Below are 25535 nucleotides of genomic sequence, written 5' to 3'. Positions count from 1 at the left end.
GGTACTGGCACAAAAACAGACACATAGATCAATGGAACAGAACAGAGAACCTGAAGTGGACCCTGAACTTTATGGTCAACTAATATTTGATAAAGGAGGAAAGACGATCCATTGGAAGAAAGATAGTCTCTTCAATAAATGGTGCTGGGGAAATTGGACATCCACATGCAGAAGAGTTTCCTCCTCTTATATTTTTTTGGAAAAGTTTGGAGAAGCATTGGTATTTATTCTTTAAGGTTTGATAGAATTCCCTAGTGAAACTGGTCCTTGACTTTTGTTTATTGGGGGACTTTTGATTACTGATTCAATCTTCATAGTAGTAATAGGTCTGATAGAAATAAATTTTTTATTTCATCTTGAATGGTAAGTTGTATGCTTCTAGGTAGTTGTATGTTCCTAGTTGTAGTTATCCATTTCTTGTAGGTTATCTAATTTGTTAGCATATAATTGTTTATAGTAGTCTTTTACAATCCTTTGTGTTTCTGTGGCATTATTTATAATTTCTCCTCTTTCATTCTGATTTTATTTGAATTTTCACTGTTTATTCCTTCATGATTCTAGCTCAAGGTTTGGCCACTTTGTTTATCTCTTCAGAGAACCACCTCTTAGTTTTACTCATCTTTTCTACTATCGTTTTAGTTTCTATTTTATTTATTTTTGTTCCAATATTTCTTATTTCCTTCCTCCTACTAACTTTGGGCTTTGTTTAATGATTTTTCTAGTTCCTTGAAGTGTAAAGTTTGGTTTTTTGAGACTCTGTTGGTTCTTGAGGTTGGAATTTATTGCTGTGAACTTTCCTCTTAGAAGTGCTTTTGCTGCATCCCAAAAATTTTGATATGTTACCTTTCCATTTTCATTTATCTCAAGGTATTTTTTTACTTCTCTTTTTATTTCTTCTATTATCCATTGTATATTCATTTGTATGTTTAATCACTACATATTTGTGAAATTTCCAGTTTTATTTGTGGAATTAATTTCAGGTTTCATACCAATGTGGTAGGAAAAGATGCTGAAATAATTTCAATTCTCTTAAATTTATAAAGATTTATTTTGTCACCTAACATGCAATCTGTCTTGCAAGGTGCTCCATATGCTCTTGAGAAGACTGTGTATCCTCTTGCTTTGGGATGGAATGTTCTGTAAATATCCATTAAGTCCATCTGGCTTCATGTGTCATTTAAAGCCAATGTTTTCTTGCTGATTTTCTCTCTGGATGATCTACCACTTGATGTAAGTGGATGTTACATTCCCCCCTTCTATTATATTACTATATTGCTGTCTATTTTTCCCTTTAGGTCGCTTAATATTTGCTATATGTATAGGTACTCCTATGTTGGGTACACAAATATTTACAAATGTTCTGTATTCTGGTTAGACTGAGCTCTTAATCATTATATAATCTTTTCTTTTTCTCTTTTTACACCTTGATTTTGTCTAATATAAGTATAGCTACTTCAGCTTTCTTTTGATTTCTTTGATGGAACATCTTTTTTTCCATCCCTTCTTTAGTCTGTGTGTGTTCTTACATTGATAGTGAGTCTCTAGCAGGCAGCATATAGATGGGTCTTGGTTTGTTTTGTTTTGTTTTGTTTTTTGTTATGTTTGTTTTTATTTGGCCACTCTTTGTCTTTTGATTGGGAAATTAGTCTATTTCCATTTAAAGTAATTATTGATAGATATATGGTTGCCATTTTGTTCATTGTTTTCTGGCTATTTTTATAGTTCCTTTTTGTTCTTTTCTTATCTTGTTCTCTTCCTTTGTTGTTTGATGACTTTTGTGCATGTGTGGTATGCTTATATTCATTTCTCGTTATCTTTTGTGTATGTACTATAGTTTTTTGCTCAATGACAGGGACACGTTTTGGTGCTAGGATGTCAAAATAATTAGCCATGCTACTTAGATTCATGGAGTTCCATAGGTTGGATGTTCCAATAATTAGGCTCTGAGCCTAAGATTCCGGTATTAGTGTTGAATATAAGGGAAGTGCTCCCGGGAGAAAGCAGTAAGGAAGTTGGAGAAACAAGGTGGGAAGACAAAAAAACTAGGATATAGTGAAATTTCAGTGAAGCTCCAGACTCAGCCCGATCCTATGAGGGGAGACTCTAGAGGTTAAATTATGCTTCAGACTTTGCCCTGCCTTTAGGTAAAGGAGTAAGACTTTTTTTATGATTTTATTTATTTATTAGAGACACAGAGAGTGAGACAGAGACACAGGCAGAGGGAGAAGCGGTTCCATGCAGGGAGCCCGACATGGGACTCGATCCCGGGTATCCCGGATCACGCCCTGGGCTGAACGCGATGCCAAACCGCTAAGCCACCAGGGCTACCCAAGGAGTAAGACTTTTATACTCTTGTTAGCTAGCACAGGCGTCAGTGGGGGTATGGGAGTGTGGTAGTGCTTAAAACTTTCAGGTATGTTCAGCAACTCCTACAGGTGAGAATACTCTACTAAAACAGTTCTTTGAAGGTTACAGATCTAAGGGTCTGTAAGTTCAGTTTCACCTTCTGTTTCTCTTAACCTCATTTTATCTCTTCTTTTCCAGATTTTTTTTTCCACCCTGGTTAGTGAGACCATACTTTTTACTCATACATAATCTGTTATCTCTTCCCAATCCCATCCTCCTACTGCAGCCAGAAACCACTTTATCACTTCCTTAGTGTTGTTTTCCTCTCTCTTATTTTATTTAGGATTTATTTAGGACTATTTAGGATTGAAATTCCAACTTCCTGATAAAAGGATACTACATAGACCATGATCCCAGAACAAAGTTATGTACTTTCATCTGGAGCTTCTTGTTTTCTGTTTAAAGGAATTGTACTCAAACTCTGAAGACAGACATATGATTCCAGTTTTGTCAGTTAACTTGATGTGTAACTTTTAACAATGTATATAACCTGGGGTGCCTGGGTGGCTCAGTTTGTTAAGCATCCAGCTCTTGGTTTTGGCTCAGGTCATAATCTCAGGGTCATGAGATTGAGCCCCAGTTGGGTTCCATGCTTAGCGTGAGTCTGCTTGAGATTCCCTCCTTCCCTTTCCCTCTGTCCCTCTCCCCGCTCATGCTCTATCTCTCCCAAATACATAAAGAAATAAATAAATTCTTCTAAAAGATTATATACAAAGCCTAAGTCTCAATTCCTCCATCTAGAAAATAGAGGTAATGCTCATCCATATCTCATACAATTGCTATGAGTGTTAAATACATGCTCAGTACAGTGCTTGACACATGTTAGATCCTTAGTAGATGATAGCAACTATTAATAATAAATACAGAAACTATAATATAGAAATATTACTTGAAGATTGTCAATGAAGTAGAAACACTTCTTTTAATAAATTTACTATTAAATCTTTATTCTATGAAGATATGCATTTTTTCACCATTTATATATGGTATATATATATATATATTTATTATATATATTTTCACTATTTATATATGGTATATATATATATTTATATACACACATATATAACATATATAACACATCTCTTAGAGATACATTTGACTCCGTCAATTTAAATAGTATTAGTTATCTTATTCCTAAATCCATCGCAGATTAGACTAGTATTTCTCAAGCCATGTTCCAAAGAACTCTTACATTAAGTGAAATGTTAAATACAGCACAAAATAACTAAACAATTTTTTAATTTAGCATAATTATTACTTTACAATTTATTTTCAAGATACAAAAATACCACATTTAGAGCTCTTGTACTAATGAAAAAAATGACTTAAGAAGGCATTTTTCATTTCCAAATCCTATCATAGAGTTGAAAGCTAAGTTACATGAAGCATTAAACAATTATGTTTAACGTTTTTCTTTGAATCATAAACAGTTTTGCTAACTAACTGTCCAATAGCTGGTCTACATTAAATGCCTTAACTTACAATTTTATATGTTTTTGTTATATTGCTAAATATTTTGTTAAATGTGATAATCAAATGTGGATCATTTGAATGATCAAATAAAATTTTGGCATCTACTTTAATCCCAGAGCATATTTTATCTCACCTTCCTGATTATGTCTGCATTATTTTTTTTTTAAATTTTTATTTTTTTATGATAGTCATACAGAGAGAGAGAGAGAGAGAGGCAGAGACACAGGCAGAGGGAGAAGCAGGCTCTATGCACCGGGAGCCCAACGTGGGATTCGATCCCGGGTCTCCAGGATCGCGCCCTGGGCCAAAGGCAGGCGCCAAACTGCTGCGCCACCCAGGGATCCCATGTCTGCATTATAATATGAAAAATATCACAGGGTCAAATAGGTTCGGAAAACCCTGCATTAAAAGGAACAAATTAGGAGGGGGTTTTGCTAGAAACATAATGACAGCAGTAACATGAAGGGGCACTTGACAGAATGGCAGCAAGTCAAGCTGACATCCCAGCATAACAAAGCACAGGAGAGTAAGTGATATTTATAATGATATTTCTAAATTATACATTAAAATGGACTGTCATTCAATATACTCAAATTGATAAGGCAGGAGTATATATAATGAATTTTAGGATAATTTCTGTCTGTCACAGAAGTTTTGAAAGAAATTTTGACATTGAAATGGGAATCTCAGTTATCTTTTTTGTTGAAAAATGTGAAATGCCTTATTCAATAATGATGTTGGTTAAATAACTTGTTAATTGTAAAGTTTGAATGCTACTTTATAAATGACCATTACTTATTAACCATTTAAATAAGCTAATATTATTAGAATAATGCAGTGGCATGAACAATTAAAGTAAGTGTAGCAGGGCCTTCAATAGGTATGTCCCGTCTTTGACACTATCAGTAATAAATCACAATATTATTTTCTGTTCTGCTAGCCCCTTATCTCCAAACATCCAATGGTATCAAATACAATAATATCAAACTAAGCTCAAAATCAAAAGATATCATTTATTTTGCCAAGTTCCCATTCAAATATAGTAGGTGACCTCTTGACTCTCAACGATATTTCCATGTTTTTCTTATTTTATATTCATGCTCTTTATTCTTTCTTTTTTTTAATTTTTTTTTTATTTATGATAGTCACAGAGAGAGAGTGAGAGAGAGAGAGAGAGAGAGGCAGAGACACAGGCAGAGGGAGAAGCAGGCTCCATGCACTGGGAGCCTGACGTGGGATTCGATCCCGGGTCTCCAGGATCGTGCCCTGGACCAAAGGCAGGCGCCAAACTGCTGCGCCACCCAGGGGTCCCTCTTTATTCTTTCTAAAGATGCTTCTCTTTTTATTTGTAGAAAGAAATTAAAGAAACTAATACTACCCCAGAACAAAAGGCACAGTTTCATAACGTCAGAGTCAGGGTTAAAGGTCAGTAGAGCTGGAGTTCAAGAAAGGAGGTTAATGATGAGGTTGGGCTCATTGAATCTTATTCTACTTCACAGTGGCCTGAGTTTTCAAATCCTCTCATTAAAGACAATGAACATTTAATGAGTGCTTGCTAAGTGGCAGTTACAGATCTAAGATAAGAGCTTTATATGTGTAAAATATTTTATTTTCACAAAGATCTCATGAGATAAAAATTTTAACAATTTTAAAACTATAATTTCCATTTTCAAGATATGAAATGTCTTCTAGTAATGGTTTAACATAATTCTTACCACAAAATCATATGTTCTCATTTACTCTTTCCCAGCTGCAAATTAGAGTTGGATTTCCTAGATTGTGAGGAAAGGAAAATAATTGTAAAAAAAATGATTTTCATTTCATCCAGGGAAGAAATTTTGTTAACAAGATGGAATCAGGAAAGAGAAAATTTCATTGAATTGATAAGAGGAAGGCATGTGAAAAAATGTTAAAAACCCTGGGGCGCCTGGGTGGCTCAGCAGTTAAGCATCTACCTTCAGCTCAGGGCATGATCCCAGGATCCTGGATTGAGTCCCACATCAGGCTCCTTGCAGGAAGCCTGCTTCTCCCTCTGCTTGTGTCTCTGCCTCTCTCTGTGTGTCTCTCAGGAATAAATAAAATGTTTTTTAAAAATGTTAAAAACCCTGTTAACAATTCCTTCATGGCAATGAAAGTGTCATGGTGATTTCAGAATTTATATTTATTGTAATGATATGAAAGAGATTAATAGCTATGATGGTATGTAAAGAACTCTGGACCAGAGTCAGAAATTTTCAGACAGGTTCCAACTTTGCTATATTGTCCTTGTTGACTGGAAATAGTATTAATTATTGAGCATCTATCATAAACAGGCATTTTTGCTAACTTCTTTGCATATGTTAATTGCCCTTAACTTAATGTACCAAAATTGGAAACTTCAGATTTTACGGACTAAAGCACAACTTACTTTTTTTTAAGATTTTATTTATTTGAGAGAGAGAGAGAAAACATAAGTGGGAAGAGAGAGGGAGAAGCGATCCCAGGACCCCGAGATCATGACCCAATCTGAAGACAGATGCATAACCAACTGAGCCACGCAGGTGCCCCAAAAGCACAACTTGATTTCCTGTGTAGAAAAATTCTATTTATATCATTTATATCTATTTATATCATGAGCTTTCTCATGAGTTTTTACATTATAGAAATTGAGTTAGTAGTCATTTTATGTTGGCTGCTAATTTACTTAGTCTGCAGTATAATGGTTAGCTCTCCCTGCTTAATTGAGAGAAAAGGTCAATAGAAAGTAGGAAAGAAAGTTTTAGTATTGTTCATTTGTGTTCATACTAGCTTTCAGTGCCAGTGGAATGTTTTATGCCATACACAAACCTAATGGTTCAAAATGTTCTCTTCTTTGGGAGCAAGGAAAATGGCTTCATGTTTGGTTTTTATTTCCTCAAGAAAATTTCCAGATCTGGGATTAACTCTAAAAACCTTGTTTGAATCTAACAAAGAGTCAGAGTTGCCTTATTAAATGTGGCAACCTCTGCCAAATACTCCTTTCAGTATAAAAAAGCTCCATTAAGCCTGTACATTGAGCACTCTCTCACTGCATCATGTGTGCGTGCACGCATACGTTTTCATTTGTGAAACCAATTTAAACACTGCATTCTTAAAAAGCTGGCATTCTTAAAAAACCTCAAATTTATAGAGAAGAAAAAATGTTTGGAAGTAATTTAAATCATTTGCTATACTACCAAATCTGAATGTGGGTGAGCTACAGTTTGTCAAAACACACATTCTTTATTAATGTTACCTTCTCTTGCTTTCAGAGGGCAACGAAGAGAGAAGGCTAAAGCTGGAAAAACACTTTTTTTTTTTTTTTTGGCCAATCCAGAATTTCTGGTCTCTAAATACTTTGGCAACCATTAGGGAACTAAAAGAGGTATAATTGAAAAAGAAATTAAAATGTTAAATTCAAGGACACAGTGCTTTGAATAAAGCCCTGGTAACTTGAACTTGATAAATTCATCAATCATAAGTAAAAGGTCTAGCATAAATGAGGAATTTTGCAGCTTGTAACACTAATTTTTTTTGGCTTGTTTATATTTAATATTATGAATTTAATAATATTTAATATTACACCTTTTTACAAATTATTTTCTAACAGTTTATTTCTGGATTCAATTTGCTACTGCTTTAAGATACATGCATACATACTTATAAGTGAAATTGACCTGTCATATTCTCACAGTTTCCTTTTGGGGTTTTGGTATGACTGTTATGCATCTAGTACAACAAAATATTATAGGGAATTAATTTATAAATTAAATTATTAACCTTTACAAGTTGGTAACATCTCTTTTATTGCACACTTTCAATTTGTAGGACTCTTAGAACTTGAAGCTAAAATGGATTAGTTTACTGTTATTAGTTTATTATTTTACTCTCTTTAGTTTATTCTGTGTGTAGATATCATTTGAAGTAGTAAATCTAGAAAGCAGTTTAAGAATGGAACAAAATCTCTTATTTACATGGGAAGAAAATGTAAAGGCAAAATAAGTTGTGATTATCTAGGTCCATGTGAGGTTTGTCTGTATTTACTCATCATCAATAGCTCATTTAGGTGAATCTCAACAGCTTGTAAATTTGAGTAGAAAAAATAAAATAAATAAATATCTTCTTTACATTATTATATTTTGTTTTACTTCATTTTCTGGTATTATTAAATAAAATATTTATATTTTGATTTTAGTAGTGATATTTTTTCAATAATTTTCTTTATATTATTGTATAGAATTTTTATCATACTTTGTTAGATGCAAGCACTGTTGGTATTGCATAATATTGACTGATTATTTATGTACTATCCTAGGTTATCAAACAAAAGATGTTTATAACCTAGGATAGTACATAAATTCCTAAATATTACTTAAATTTATTCAACTATGAATTTTTTTAAAGATTTTATTTATTTATTCATGACAGAGAGAGAGAGAGAGAGAGAGAGAGAGAGAGAGAGTGAGAAGCAGGTTCAATGTCGGGAGTGAGATGTGGGACTCGATCCCAGGTCTCCAGGATCACACCCCAGGCCGAAGGCGGCACTAAACCGCTGGGCCACCGGGGCTGCCTCAACTATGATTTTTAAATTAATTTAAATGCTATGCTTTTTTGAAATAATTGCTCTTTTAAAAAACTCATTGGCTACTTTCCCCTAATATAAAGTTTATACCCAACTACCAATTTTAGCTTATAGAAATATTAAATTGTGAAACATTTAGAGTTGGATTAGCATTATATTGATTTCATCTTTTTATTTATTTTAATTGAAAATAAAGTGCACTGCCAGTCACAATATTCACAAATATATGTACCCATGTTTTGTTTATAATATCACAAATATAAAAATTTACAGAAATTATAAATAAGTAAATTCATAAAAATAAACTGTGTAACAAACTCTAATTGAATAGTGATGGTAGTTTCTGCAATATAAAGATGAAAAATGCATAAACCTGTCCTTTTAGTGGCTCACATTATAGCAGACAGACACAAGCAATGTCAATATAGCATGATAATAGCTAAAACCCTGCATTTATTGAGCACTTTATATGCGTCTGCCCTGCTTTTAGTAGTTTTACCTCATTTACTCCTCTCAACAACTCTTAAGAGTGGGTTCTATTACTATTTCTATTTTACAGAAGAGAAAACACTGCATAGAGAGAATATGTAACTCGCCTAAGGTCACATAATTAGTAACTTGCTAAGCTGACACTGAAACCAAGGAGCTTGAATCTCACCCAAGGAAAAGAGGCATACACAAGCTGTAACAGAGAGATGAGGCTGAGTTAAGCTTGATAAATAAATAAGAATGTGCAGTTAAGGGCTGCACAGTGATGGAAAAGGACGTTGTCTGCATGAGGGGAAGTTTTCTGGGGGGCACCTTGGTGTCTTAGTGGTTGAGCATCTGCTTTTGGCTCAGGGTGTGATCCCAAGTTCCTGGGACCAAGTCCCACATCACACTTCCAGGAGGGAGTCTGCTTCTCCCTCTGTCTATGTCTCTGCCCCTCTCTGTCTCTCATGAATAAATAAAATCTTTAAATAAATAAATAAACAAACAAACAAACAAACAAACAAGACTGTAAAATTCATGATGAAAAGTATGAGGAGACTAGGCCAATTTGACAGATAAGGGCCATATCATTGTAGTCCTCTTAAGTAGTCCTCTTTGTGATGATATATATATATATATATATATATATATATATATATATATATCACACCACATCTTCTTTATTCATTATTCATTCATCAGTATACTGTATACTGATGGACACTTTCCATAATTTGGCTATTGTTGATTATGCTGCTATAAACATTGGGATGCATTGTTCAATCAGTTCAATCCCTTCAAATCAGGGGCATATTTTTGTATCCTTTGGATAAATACCTAGTAATGTAATTGCTGGGTCATAGGGTAGTTCTATTTTTAACTTTTTGAGGAACCTGCACACTGTTTTCTTTTAATTTAAATTCAATTAATTAACGAATAGTATTTTATTAGTTTCAGAGGTAGAGTTCAGTGATTCATCAGTCTTATATAATACCCAGTGCTCATAAAATACTCTAGTTCCATCCACAAAACTGCAAATGGCAAGATTTCTTCCTATTTTTATTTTTATTTTTTTTTGGTGGCTGAGTAGTATTCCATTGTGTGTGTGTGTGTGTGTGTGCGTGTGTGTGTGTGTGCGTGCGCGCTGCATCTTTTTTATCCATTCATCTGTCAATGGACATCTGGGCTCTTTCCATAGTTTAGCTATTGTGGATGTTGCTTCTATAAGCATTGGGGTGCAGGTGCCCTTTTGGATCACTACATTTGTATCTTTAGGGTAGATACCTAGTAGTGTATTTGCTGTGTCATAAGGTAGCTCTACTTTCAACTTTTTTTTAGGAATGTCCATTCTGTTTTCCAGACTGGCTGCACCAGCTTGTATTCCCACCAACAGTGTATGAGGGTTCCCCATTCTCTGAACCCTTACCAACATTTGTTGTTTCCTGGCTTATTTTAGCCATTCTGACTGATATGAGGTGGTATCTCATTGTGTTTTTTTGATTTATATTTCCCCGATGCCAAGTGATATGGAGCATCTTTTCATGTGTCTCTTAGCTATCTGGATGGCTTGAAGCTCATGCCATTAGACTATCCTACTCTTTATTGCAATCTTCATTAAACTCTTATCATACCTCTTCCTCTATTCTTTGAAGTTTATAGATCCTTACTCATTTAGCCTATTTCCAATATTGCTCCTAAAATCGTTCTGATTTATATAAATTGTCGGTTTGCTTTAGCATGTCAGCTCCTTGAACCCATTTTTTTCCAGGATCTTGTTCTCTGTCCTATTTCAGCCATCCATGCATACCCAAGTGCTACCTGACGTCTCTACTCCACAGTGTCCAAGTGCTACCTGATATCTCTACTATGATGTTCAACTGAAATTTCAAATTTAACTTGAATAAACTGATTTGCCGATTGTTTTCTCCTCTCTAGGAGTGGAACACTTTTCCATACTTCCTTTCTAGGTTTTTGGCTGGTCTAATAATCAAATTGACATTAGATAGACTAACGGGAAAAACACAAATTGGATTTTATATGTACCAGAGCCCTAAAGAAGGAACCCAAGAACAAATAGGTCACTTGAGGCTTATATGTCATTCTGAGCTAAGGAATGTAGTAGGACTCTGACTTCAAAGGGGAGGAAGGTAATTCACAGGACAATAAGAAAAGCAGGCGTTTGGTAATTAAATGTTTGCCCTGCCACACAGATAGGTCCTTCAACAAAAAGTCATCTCTGGTAATAACTCTCTTTCTGGGCCACCCCCCCCCAAATATTTTGGGGAGTTAAGGGAGAGGTAAAAGTTTTTTCAAGTCCAGTGAGTCTTGGCTGCCTTTAGCTCACATAATCTACATGCCAAAATGGCATATTTTAGGGTCACCTGTCTGCTCCCCCCTCACTTCAAATGTTATTTATGCAGTTTTTTTCTATGCCCATAAATTTCTATGCAATTCTTTTGTTTGCTCAGGCAAAACCTTAGAAATAACCTCAGACTCCTCTATTTCTCTTGAAGCCCACATACAAAAAATTAGGGAATTTGATCATTCCACTTTAAAATATATACACTCTTCATCCAATTGTCCCCAGTCACACTGATAAAAACCTTATTTAAACCACCATCATCTCCCAACATATTATAGTCACCTTCTAAGGAGTCTTTTACTTTCCACACTTAACCTTTCTGCAGTCTCTATTAATCTAGTTTTTTGCCCTGTTTTATTCATTGTAAGTGAGTTACCATGTCCAGTCCATACTTAAGGGGAGGGGATTCATGCAAAAGTGTAAATACAAGAAAGCAGATATTTTTGGAGGCCACTCTAAAAGGTATCAACATCAGGCTACATATCCAGTTTCAGGGTTTTTCTTTAAGACTTTATTTATTTATGAATTTGAGAGAAAGCAAGAGAACACAGTGGGAGGGGAGGTAGGGGGACAAGCAGATTTCCCACTGAGTGCAGAGCCCATTGCAGTGCTCAATCTCAGGACCCCAAGATCATGACTTGACCCAAAGTCAGATGCTTAACTGACTAAGCGACCAGGCACTCCAACATATTCAACTTTAACTATTAAGCCTGACACTCAGAATTTAAAGCTAGAAGCTTACTAACCCTCTGTAGCAAAGAATTTAACTGCCTTTCAGTTTAAAAGCTGCCAACATGGTCATACCTACCAACACTGAAAAAGTCCAAGAATGGAAAGATTTTCTTTCCTTCCAGTTCAATACGAAGCCAGCCTAATCTGCGAATAGCAAGCTGTTCTGTATAGTTTAAGGTCAACCAGCGTAAGTGTGCAACAACTCCTGAAACCTTGGCATCTGTGTTTTGGCTGAGACTACACATGGCCTTGTCTTTCTGTGGTTCATGGGACCTGGAGGCTTTGCTGAGGCCCATCCACCCCCCACATCATCACCTAAGACTCACAAGGATATAAAAATAGCTCGTAACCTATGGCCTCCATAAGCTGTAGACAGCCTTTCAGGCTAAACTCTTATGATCTGAGACTTAAAGACCTTGCTAAAAACTTAGCAATACAAAATCTATTGCATAGTAGTCGAACAGAATACATATACCCTGCTAACAAAAGAAAGACGAAAGAACTGAGCAAAGCACGCTGAGTTCATCCATTCAAATTTATCAGCAGGAAAAGTGAACCTTTCTTTGCTATTCAGAGAAGCTGAAAATATAACACTGGGAGAGTTCCTTCTACATGAAAAGAAATGCCAGGAAGGAGAAACAAGTGTTTCTCTCAAACTTTAACTTTTTCAAATATTTTATTTGCTTTATAATTGTTTTTTATTATTAAGAAAAGTAAACATAATCACATATCAATCTTTGATTTTATGATTTAAATATGTTTATGTTTTAAAAAGTCCTAATCATTCTGTGATAATTGGTAAGTAATGTTTACTTATATTTTCTCCAAGTACTTTTTTTTTGTAATTTAGCACTTTAATCTATTTAGAGTTTATTCAAATGACATTTAAGAATATATTTTCCCCTAATACTAACCAATTGGTAAATCCCAGCCTATTGAATAACCTGATATATTTCTCTTTCCCTTTTGAAGTACAATAAATTTAGAACTCTGAGTCTTCTCAAGTAGAAGTAAATATCAATACATTAGCCTTGGAGGAAAATTCAATAATAAATGCAAAATATAGCCAAGAATACATGCATATCCTTTAACTGAGACTTTATGACTCTATAAATATTTTAAAAGATATAATCACAGAACTGTTTTGAGAATGTTATCACAGCATTAATTTTAAAGAAAAAATGGAAATAAAAAACATCTAAAAGTAGAAGCCTGCCTGGCAAGAAGAATAAAATTATGCTTATATGGTGGAATTTTGTGCATTCATCATAAAGCACATTGAAAGAAAACATTTGATGTGAAAAGAATCTTGAGAATATAATCTGGGTCCAAAATTTAGGATAATGTACAGTAATTTCAATCAATTACTTTGCACAGAAAAAGACTGGGAAAAGCACATAGATGATTTATCGGTGATTGTCTTTGGGTGATTGGATTATGTCTCGATCTGTCTATCTTTTTATCTATCTAATCTATCTGTATAGTTATTCCCTTTTCTAGTTTATTCTTTTAACACTTGCTTGTCTCCCTTAAAGAACTTAAAATAATTGGAATCAGACAGGGACTGTTTTCATTAAATATACATCACAAAATCTGGTTTGTGATAGGTTCTCAAAACTATTCATTATATATTGTTAATAGAATGGGATCATAATTTGAAGTTGGCAACAGCCAGAAATACCAAGAATGCTCAAGAAAATGAACAAAGTGAGGGATAATAGAGACTCAACTCATAGACCAAGGCATATGGAGATCCAGCAGTAATTGATTTGCATCTAGCTTCGGGGATTATGGGTCAGGAAGCAAACTTCTCTCCCCGGGAAAAAAATAGTGGGTTAAACTAGGGATTCAGTCTCACATTATCTGTACAATAACTTGGGAGAATTATATAGGAACTTTAAAGTTCAAATACCAAAAAAAAAATAAATAAATAAAAGTAAAAAAATAAAGTTCAAATACCATGCACTCCCAGAATTTAGATATGAGTAGACACTGCAATTTTCTAAAATTGAAGCAAATAAAAAGCAAAATAAAATTAATGCACTTAATCATTGTTGAGGTAATCTATACTACCATCAACAATAGTAAGCTGGTTTAAATATACTGGTAATAAGATTAGCTATTGCTCTCCTCAGTTATGTTGCAGCATGTCTGGCGTAAAGTAATTATATTTGGTATTTGATTTTAATTTTTTTAAATGATGAGCTGAGAAGAACTTTGTTTAGATGGTGAAGCTCTAATATGGCTCAAAGACAAAAAAAAGTGCTTGGATTCTAATTGATTTGTATTTCTTTATACATTTACCATAGCTTGACAAAAGTATGCTATCACTATACTGTGATAGACCCATAAACTGGAATAATATACAGTTATGTAAAAGAATTAGGGTACTCAATATATACAAATACATAGTAATTTCAAAAAAGCAAGTTGAAGAACAGTTTGTAAAACATATTATTCTATATGTTAAAAGAAGAAAAACTCAATGATTGATATCTGTGTGTGTGTGTGTTTGCATTTGACCCTTAAGCAGCATGGGTTTGAATGGCACCAGTCCACATGTATGCAGTTTTTTTACTGTACAGTACTGTAAATATATTTTTTCTTATAATTTTCTTAATATTCTTTTCTCTAGCTTACTTTATTATAAGAATACAGTACATAATAATGTAATATACAAAATATGTGTTAATCACTCTTTATTCCATAAGATTTCTAGTCAACAGTAGTCTATTAGTAATTAAGTTTTGATGGAGTCAAAATAATGTGCACATTTATGTGCAGATTTTTGACTGCACAGGTGTCAGCACCCTAACTCTGTGTTGTTCATGGGTCAACTGCAATGTATAAATGTTAATGTGTGTTTCTATTATCTATTTATTTATCTATATGTCTATCATATATGTATATATATATATATACACATATATATATATATATATATGATCTGTAGAAGGTTATACAATAAATCGGTAAAATTAGAGGCCTCTGGATGGCTGGGGACTAGGAGTATCATACAAACTTTTTCCTGGAAAAAGATGTTGCACCATTTGTAATTTGGGCTATGTAATGTGTCATCTAGTTAAAAGTAAATTGTATACATTGTATATGTACAATTATAATATATATAACCTCCCTATATATGTGTGTGTGTCCGAATATATATAAATATATATCCATACATATACACACACACACACAATTTTAAAAAAGAATAAGTAAACAGGCATTTTATATATAGGCAATTTTTTTTACTAAATCTTACAAAGCTCCAAATTTAAAAATATGTACACTGAGTCACCCCAAATTTAGAAAATAATAAATTACTTTACTATCACATAAATATTGCTAACTTCCCAGCTTTGAATAGAGTAGTATTGCCAGCCAGTTCCAAATTTTAGATTCTATAGCATGTAACTTCCCAACCATGGTGCTTATTCCTGATTTACAAAGGACGCTTAAGGGCAGCCCGGGTGGCTCAGCGGTTTAGTGCTGCCTTTGGCCCAGGGTGTGATCCTGGAGACCTGGGATTGAGTCCCACGTCAGGCTCTCTGCATGGAGCCTGCTTCTCCCTCTGCCTGTGTCTCTGCCTTTCTCTCTGTGTGTCTCATGAATAAATAAGTAAAATCTTAATATATATATATTAAATCTTTATATATATATATATATATATATATATATATATGAAGAAAGGATGCTTAAATGTGAGCCACATTGTTTCGTGAAAATTATTTAGCTATGTAGAGCTAGATTGTCAGTATGTCAGATATATACTTAGGACTCCATTGCTTTTTCTTCTTTGTCGGATTGGCTCTGTGTTAGATTTGTTCCTAGGAATATACCATCCACCTGATGGCCTCTGACAATTCAGATAGAAATTCATTCTATGACCTTAGCAACATTACCTGAGTGAGAGCATTTCTTTCTCAAAATTCCAACACAATTCCCATATCTGCGTTTCATTTAAATGAGTTGCCTCATGTGCCTTGCTTTTTTCTATCCAATAGAATAGTTTGGCTAGACCTTGGTTATATGCTCACACCTATTTCAAGGATATTGCATCAGTAATACTCAAAACAAATGCATTGAAAGTTTAGGAGAAATCACTCCCCAAAGGAAACTCAAATGCTGTTAACATAGTAAAATGGATTAGATGCTAACAACATTTAGGCAAAAACAGCAGATATCACCTACAAGGAGATATTACAAAAGGAAAAAAAGAAAAAACTTGCATTTTCATTTGGAGAAAATAGTACCAATAAAAGACCTGACTCAAATTGATAAGGTTGTTGAAGTTGGCCAAAGTATAAAGAGCTAGTCTTGATTTAGACCTTGAGTTCAATTTACTGTTGCTCTCATTTTGGTTTACTGCCAAAAAAATAAAAAGTAAATAAGGAATATATATGACTTAAGGAATGAAGTGAGTGGAATCAGCTTCCCCATGGCTAACTTGGTTCCTCACAGAAGTGTACCTGATATTCATTGGTCAGCTCCCTGGACTGGAGGAGCCCCGGGCTATCTGTTCATTGCCATTTGTAGGATATACTTGATGGACACAAATTAGCTCTCAAGAATATGCCCACTAATATATAATGACTGCCTTTTTGTGACACAATTAGATATTATCCATTCCTTTTCTTAGTCCTTCGGACAACAATATCTTAACAGTGAGATGAGTCATGGTAAAAATTAAAATCTAAGGCCAGGGAAGCCTAACGTGTCCTTAATACTTACTGGATCGCTGAACAAATAAATGACTGAATCTTCACAGAAAATTGGCACCTCTGAAAAAGGAAAATATTTTCAGTTAGAGTAGCCCATTTATACTACAGAAATCCAAATTCTCAGCAACAACACCATTGATTATTAAAACAACAGAATACTGTAATATGTGGTGCATTTTTTAAATATAATTTTATAACTATAAGAATGCATGCTCAAATTAGAGTTAACACATTTAGATAAACATTTAATTTTATTAGACCTACAGGATTACCTTATACAATTTACCCTAATGGCTTAAAGAATATTTCGCTTATACTCAAACCTGTTTATGTACTCAACAGATTTGAGCCCAATTGATCATGTTTCACTTCAAGAAATTCTTATAAATAAACTTTAATCCCATAGGACAGATCCATTAATTATTCTTTCAGGGGAGGTATAATTAATGGATCTGTTCTATAGAATTATGGCATTCAGTAAATATTAATAATGCAAACTCATTCTACCAAGCACCTTAAGAGTACCCAAACAAATAGATCATTTTGTATGGCTGAAGCTTTCCTTCAACATTCCTGTAGGGAACATAAAAGCATGCAAACAATTTAGCATCAGCTTTTCAGTGAGCTCTTCATAGAAGATTAAAGATTCTTTAGTGGAGCTGTTATGCATCCCAATAAAATAGTCTGTCAAAATTCATTTTTAATGAAGTTGTAAAAGCCCTAATGAAAGCTTAGAAGCTGAGTACAATGACAGTCTTGTGTTATAATCCTGAAAAAGCCTGGTTATATTGCTAATGAAGAATATTTTTTAAAAAACTTTTTATTTTAAACTTTCATATTTATTGAAAAGTTGCAGAAGTAGTACAGAGAATGTCCATATACCCTCATTTAGTTTCCCCTATTTTTTTAATCCTACCTCAGCAGAGTACATTTGTCACAACTAAGAACCAATATGAGTACATTATTATTAACTAAACTTAGCAATGAATTCAAATGTTACCAGTTTTCCCTAATATTCTTTTTGCTATTGCAGGATTTTATCCAGGATATCGCATTATATTTAGTCATTTTTTAAAGATTTTATTTATTTATTCGTGAGAGACAGAGAGAGAGAGAGAGAGAGAGAGAGAGAGAGAGAGGCAGAGACATAGAGGGAGACGCAGGCTCCATGCAGGGAGCCCGATCCTAGGTCTCCAGGATCAGGCCCTGGGCTGAAGGTGGTGCTAAACCACTGAGCCACCAGGGCTGCCCTAGTCATGTTTTTCTAATAACATGATCTGGTCCTCAGATTTCCCTTGTCCTTGATGACCTTGACTTTTACTTGTTAGATTTTCTGCAGTGTCCCTCAATTTGAGTTTGTCTGATATTTTTCTCATAATTAGACTGAGGTGGGAGAAAGACCACAGAGGTGAAGTATCCTCTTATTTTATGTCATACTATCTACATGGTGTTTACCTTGATCACTTGATGAGGTAATGTTTGATGACTGTAAAGTTACCATTCCCTATTTCATACTCTACTCTTTGGAATTAACTGACTAAAACACAGCCTAGGGATTGGGAGATGAGGTTTAAGTTTCACATGATGAGAAGGAGGGAGTATCTACATAAATTATATGAAATTCTTCTGTAAGATAGATTTGTCTCTTCTCTCCAAGTATTTATTCAGTTCCTTATTTATATATGAATTGATGATTTTTAAAATTTTGTTTTATCATTTGAATTATAACTCCAATACTGTTTATTTATTTTGTTGCTCAAATTGTTCCAATGATGGCAATTGGGAGCTCTTTCACATTGGCCTCTTTATCTCTTTGCATACCCATCTTTTTATCTTTTAAGCATTTTCTTAATGTCTGGAACAACAAGATAGTCTAGAATCACCTAATACATTATTTGCCCCACCCCTGGAATCAGTAATTTTTCCAAGGAGACAGGGTTCCTTTATTAGAAAAAATGCGTATCTAGGGATTGGGCATTAATAAGGAATATTTTATTTAATAAAATTAGCATATTTCCTCCAAAAATCATTGGGAAAATACATCTTCTGGGGCACCTGGCTGGTTCAGTCAGTAGAGCTGCCACTCTTGATCATAAATTTGAGCCCCACATTGGGTACAGATCACTTAAAAATAATAGTAAGATAAAATACATTTTTAGAAAGTAACTCCCTAATTTATGAATTTTATGAAGAATATTTCAAAACAATTTTAATTATAATATTATATAAATGACTAACTTGACAATTTTATATCCATCTATAGTATCAAGTATACATGATTTGTGAATCAGTTAGGAATTCATTTCTTCAAGTCAAAAGAAAACAGAGTAGTATGTCAAGGCTATTACAATGAGTACATATTTTATTTTTCAATAATAAAAGGAATAGAAGCTTAGAGAAGATTTGTCATTCAAAGTATCAACATTCTTGGGTCACCTGGCCAGCTCAGTCAGTTATGTCTCGGCCTCTGGCTGAGGTCATGGGTACAAAAGAGTTCATATTGTACATTTCCATTTATGTGAAATTCTAAGAAAGGCAAAACTGATCTATAGTGATACAGCATATCGGTGTTTCCTGGGACCAGAAAAGGGTGGCATGTGAATGCGAAGGAGCACGAGGGAACATTTTGATGAAAATGTTCTATGTCTTGATAGTAAGTTCATATTATTCAATCATCCTAATGTTAGAAAGAAGCAGGTATCTATTGGACTTAGAACCAGAAAATCCGGTTTTTAGACAATTGTTGGAATTAGGATAGACTTCTTATAACCTGTAAAGAACATCTTGTGCAGTCGCTACTGGGTTAGAAAGTCAAAGCATATTACATGAATTGAGATTCCTTTTCTTAGGATGATTTTATTTTACAGAATAATTCTATATTCCAAAGATAGTCACTTTTAAATTATTGAGAACTGGCCATACCTCAGAAATATATCAAAAGCAGATGAAGCCATGATTCTAACAAATATTTTATGAAGAAAATTGTGAAAGAACATACACTGTTAGCTTTTAAAAACTTCAAACGTAACTTATGAAGTACTTTGTTAATCTGTATTTAGATACATAATTACATTAAATTTGCTATCATTAAATGAAAGGATAAGTTAATTAAAGTATGAGATATGGATAAAATGTATATGTGAAGGATTTACTGTAGTATCAGATATCAAAAAGTGTAAGCAAATTGGATCACTGAAATGCAAATGTAAAAACAATAAGCTAAAAATTAAGATATGGTTTTTCTATTTTTGCTATGTATTTTCATTTTAATAACTAAGTGCAGTATATCGGATGTCATATAAGATTAATTTGTTTTTTTTTAAACATGTTTTCAAAATTCCCTAAGAGCAATAGAATTAAAGTGTCATACTATAAGATGGATTTGAAAGTTAAAGCTGGAACACAGTTTTCTTTAAGAATGACATTCGAAGAATCAAGGTTAGATGATGCAAATTTCAGAGTCTGCTTTTTAACAGTGCTTAGAATGACACATTTATTTCTGGGAAGTTGTGGGAGATCTCAACTTTAAAAGAAGTTAACCATGAAGTTTGATCTTGGTTCTGTTCTTACGGAAGTTCAAAAATCTTCATCTGCAAGAATATGATACAGGCTTTTAAATTTTCACAACTTAATGTCATTTGTCTCCTGAATATATGATTTTTAAGGGCATGATACTTTAATATGCTATGCAGAATATCAGTTCTCCATAAAAAGATGAGATAATTCAACTATACATGAACTGTGTTTTATTACCTTCTTAATTTCTCATAAGAAATCTCATGAAACAAATAGCTCAGGAAGCTTGTTTTTCTAGTGTGGGGAAAAAAAAGTTTCACTCATTTTTTTAAATTTTAGAATCCTGTGATAAATTTACTTCTAAGAAAACCTTTGTTTCTCCATTATGTCATATAATCAGATAGTGGAAGTCAGGGGAAGTTCAGAATATTTCCTGATTTTGATCAGATAATGGACAAGAAGTTCTGAATAAATTTAGAAATTAAGTCAGTAGCTAATTTACCTCAATTACCTAGTCTATGTGTTTTTCTGCTTCCTTCAATAGCTTATTGCGCAGTTTTTACCTAATTTCCTCCTTTAGATAATTTAAGTCAATGTGCACCCTTACATCAATTTCAGAAGTAGGTGCAGCACATGTTACATAAAAATTGTACTGGGTATGTTGGTTCCTCTGTTTATGGCTGTTATGCATTGTTGCTGAAATAATTCTGCTTTAAGGATATTTAAAATATGTCCAATTTATGGTACACCTGAATGAAATGAATTGAAAATAATCTCATGAATGGAAAGAGACTCTAAGAATTATAACAGTTGCAACATCTATTCTTTGAATGTGTTCTTTTTGGGCACTTAGATCAGCCAAACTGGTTTAATTATTCCCTTATTATAATCAAAATTAATCTATTCTTTTGCTTTAAGCTTCACTGCAAAATTTTCTGTATTTCAGTGCAGGCACAATTATTGACCAAGCTGGAAAATGTTGCTGTGCTTTCTTTTCAGTATTTTATTTGCTTATTTACTTAAAAGGGAGAATTATTCTGAGAGAGTGAGTTAAGGATATAGTAACATAACTTCTGTTGCCACCTATTATTAGTATTTTTTCTTGCTTTTAGAAAAAATAATGGTAACCGTCTTCTCATCCATTCTTCCTTTTTAAGGCTAATCATCTTATTTAAAGTGTTTTAATTAAAAAGATAAAATAAAATGTTTTAATTGATTACACTTTTACAGGACTAGAAGAACAGCATTAGCAACATTCCAGTAATTCTCTTTTTGTGTAAATCCTTTACTCTTACATTTCTTTTTGTTTTGTTTGGCAGAATGTAAGAAAGATTATAAAATATCAAAGGCTATGAATATGGGAATTTAAAAATTTAATATTTTGCAATTTTATATTAATGGCAGATACAGCTTTTGTAATGAATAAAAGCTGGATATAATTATTTAAATCTTCACTAATAAAAGTCAATAATACTTTAAAGATGTGCTTGAAAATCAGTCTGAAAGACATAGAAATAGCACAGTGAACCGTCACAGATACAGTATAACTTTAAAAAAAAAGCAAATATCTAAAGTAAACAAATAAAATTTTAAATACTGCCCTACTATTAAGGTGATCATGCTCTTTAATAAAATGCACTTGAATTGTACAGTAAGAAGTGATAATTAGACTAATTATTCAGATAACTCTTTCTTTCTAAATAAGGAATGATTCAGTATATGACATAATATGACTTTTTCTACATCCATATTTTATTTAATTGTTTTTATATTAAGAAGAAGTATTTGATTCTAAATTAGGAATAATAAAAATAACTACCAAAATGTATCTCTTTAATTCAATTGTGTTTTGGTTGCAGAGTGCAGACATGAGCCCGGCAAGTAGCACCACTTCACTTCCTGTTAGTCCTCTTACTGAAGAGCCATTGCCTTTCAAGGTAAAAAATAAACAAAAAAATAATTATTTAAGGTATTTTTAGGATAATTAAATACTCTAATACGTAAAATAATTCATGGTTTAGATGAGAAGGTGAGCTGCTTAATATGTAATTAACTTATTTCAAATGGTAAAATATTTGTTGTGGTTTTGTTGTCATTCTGGTTGGTAAATGAAAGTAAAGTTTGAAATAGAAGTTAATGCTTTAAAAGACTACCTCATTTGCCTTGCATGTAACAAATAGTAATTTCTTTGTAATAGTTTGATGTCACATGAAGTAGAGTTTTCGAATATCTTATGTATCTTAATTTAAGTAATAAATTTAAGAAGAATTATTTAGTCCTCATTGAGAGATTATATTTTCATTAGCTGGTTACATTTTCATTAGCTGGTTACATTTTCATTGATGACTCTAGCTCATAATTTGCTGTATTGTTAAAATGAGAATAATAGAAAGCTACAAATACCATTGTGTGTCTTTTGTCTAATTATAGATGCTTTGTTGCTTAATGATAAATAAGGGGCACCTGTGTGACTCAGTCAGTTAAGCATTCAACTTTTGATTTCAGTTCAGGTCATGATCTCAGGGTCCTGAGATCTAGCCCCAAATTGAGCTCCAGGCTCAGCAAGGAGTATGCTGGAAATTCCCCCTTTCTCTTTGCTCCTCCCTCTGCTCACGCTTACTCTCTAAAATAAATAAATTTTTAAAAAATGATAGACAATAATAATTGTTAAAAGGTTATTTTAGATCAGAGAATTATTAAATACTGAATAGTATTCTGATTATGTTATTTATTGAGAAGTCTATTATTCTACAATAAAGGAGAAAATACTAAAACTTTAAAGTTTAGTGTTACTGCATGTAACATCTTATGGTATATGGGACAAAATTTACAAAAGAATCACATCTTTAACAAGATTTTAATTGAATTCTCAAAGCATTACTAGAAATCATTTTCTCTTTTTAATATATTGAAAGTGGCTATACTCCTTCAAAATTAATGTATTTTTTAATGGAGGTAAAAGAAAAGGTCAGATATATTCCAAAATATGCTGACACAAAGTTATTATAAATATAATTGTTTTAGTTTCTGTGACTGCTTCTAAGAGATCAATATTATTCCCCTGTTAATGTGTGTAAGTGGTTTTATAAGAAATTAAAACTTCTAAGCACTTATATAATATTGGTGTTGGTAGCCACTGTAGTTATAGTGCCTCTTAATTTACTTCTTTTGTGAAAGGAATATCATGTATACTTTTATCATATATAGAAACATCTCAATAGTATTTAATAGTGTCAAAAATTAAAGTTTGAATTTCTGAAGTAAAACTGCTATACTTCATAAATATAAATGAGGAGCTTTTATGTAAATAAGGGGTAAGGGTCCTTATTCACCACTATTCTCATCATCACCTATTGCATTCATGCCTGGTCATGAAAGCATTTGAGTGTATCCCTTCATAGAAAAAGATGTATGAAGGACAATTTTATACACATACTACCATAAACTCACAGACTTCCCAGTCACATTCCTGGCGCTGAGAATTTTCCAGGATTCCAAGTTCATACAATTGGGCACACACACACACACAATTGTTATGGACACATATTTGCAAACAAAAGGCAAATGTATAATCTCTATTTTTTAATAAAGCATTCAGAGTGACTTACCCAAATGGTATGTTACTTACCACAACATCATTACAGAAGGGCCAAGGTATACTAATTTTGCATGCGTGGGAATAATACTTTATCAAATAATCATAATAGAATCATAACATTTCAGGATTAGTCATCTGTGAGTTTGAGAAGAAAAGAGAGAAAATAGACTGTTTGGTTGCTAATGACAGTGTTTATGTTTCTTTTTTATAGAATAACACTGAAACAAGTTGACATTGTTAACTTTGATGTGCCCATTCCACCCTATGCTACTCTTTTTTTCCCTCTGCCATTCTCCTTCATTTCTCTCAACCCTCTAATCACTTCCAATATAACCAGCCTCCATTCTCCCTATGTTAGGCTCAGTCAGGTAGATATTCCACACCTAATGCCTTGGAGTCACCAAATATTACTGTTCTTTCATAAGTAATCCTTTTATTTGTACATACACAGTTATTAGTAGCCTTAGTCCATTCCTGGAACTAACAATCTGGAAGCTGAAGCTGGCTTATTGTTTCCTGACCTCTCCATAATAATAAACTTTATCATGGGCATGTTCTTTTGGTCACCCATATTTATCCCCTATTTTAAAGTTTATTTGCACTTCATTGAAGCATGATCTCCAGATTTTAGTCTCTTTTTCCCAAAAAATTATCTTTTCTTTGATTAGATATATTAGCAAAAGATATTATCCTACCTCCCTATATCCTTATCTTGTGATAAATTCAACAGTAGGAAATGAATTCAATTCTATTTTTCTTTACACCCTACTTCAAGAGTATACAAAGGCATTAAAGAATACCCTCCATTCACCAATTTTCAAGATCTAAATATAAACAAATGTAGTTTTCTCATTGCCTTTCCTGGCCCACTGAATGCTGCTTTTCTGTGATACTAGGGCTCTTGGAGCGTCTAATGAGATTCGGCATCTAGTGCCTAGATCCAAAATGGAGCCACTCTGTTGGAGGCCCAGCCACCTTCCCTAGGAGCTGACTCAGAGTGGTTCTGGGATATTTCTGGAGTCCCCCCTCCCTGTGAAATCCAAAGTTCTTAGACTCCTTTTTCTCACCTTCAGAAATCACTATTTAGTCTAGACTAAAGAAGTCCCCCCCCCCTTTTTTTTAGTTTCCCTTGGAGATTATTCTTCTCTTCTTTAATCAACCAGAGCCTGGAAACAATCTTCTCGGTGTACATTTTAGAAATAGAATAGAGAAAAGGAATTGTCTGAACTGTGAAGATTTTTCTTACCTGATACAAACCTCACTTTAAGAAGCACGGAGCCACCTTATTGAAGCAAAGGACAGAGGTGGAAATAAATAAATTAATTTCTCAAAAAAAAATAATCTTGTCATGCAGTGCTGGGATATTAGGGAAAGGAATGATGCTAATTCTGCTTGATCATAGAGCCTAAACTCAAAACTTAGTGACAAACATAGTTTCCTCTCAGTTATATAAATAGTATATAGAAAAAAATAGTAATCCCAGAAAATACATGCGTATCAACCATTAACTATATGAATGCCTCATACTTTAAATTTGTTTGGTAGTTTCTGTAATGATTACTTACTTCTGCTTTAAAACAATATCAATTTTTAAGAAAGCAGAAGAGTTGAAAACATTAGAAGCAATCTTAGCCTAGTTGGGGACAAATCTCATTCTGAGAGTTTCTACCT

At 33.3% G+C, this 25535-nt stretch overlaps 1 protein-coding gene across 2 annotated transcripts in view; it reads left to right on the top strand.

Annotated features, from left to right (window-relative positions):
* Nucleotides 1–25535, top strand: part of CCSER1 (coiled-coil serine rich protein 1) — a 756597-nt gene that overhangs the window by 548253 nt on the left and 182809 nt on the right. For both annotated transcript variants that reach the window (XM_055313237.1, XM_055313238.1), the window contains exon 7: nucleotides 22126–22203. In XM_055313237.1, the coding sequence (XP_055169212.1) occupies nucleotides 22126–22203 (78 nt within the window). The remainder of the gene's footprint in view (nucleotides 1–22125; nucleotides 22204–25535) is intronic.

Source organism: Nyctereutes procyonoides, unplaced genomic scaffold (assembly GCF_905146905.1).
Source record: "Nyctereutes procyonoides isolate TBG_1078 unplaced genomic scaffold, NYPRO_anot_genome, whole genome shotgun sequence".
NCBI classification, from domain to species: domain Eukaryota; kingdom Metazoa; phylum Chordata; class Mammalia; order Carnivora; family Canidae; genus Nyctereutes; species Nyctereutes procyonoides.
Note: the sequence above shows the minus strand (reverse complement) of the source record. Positions and strands in the feature narration are given on the sequence as shown.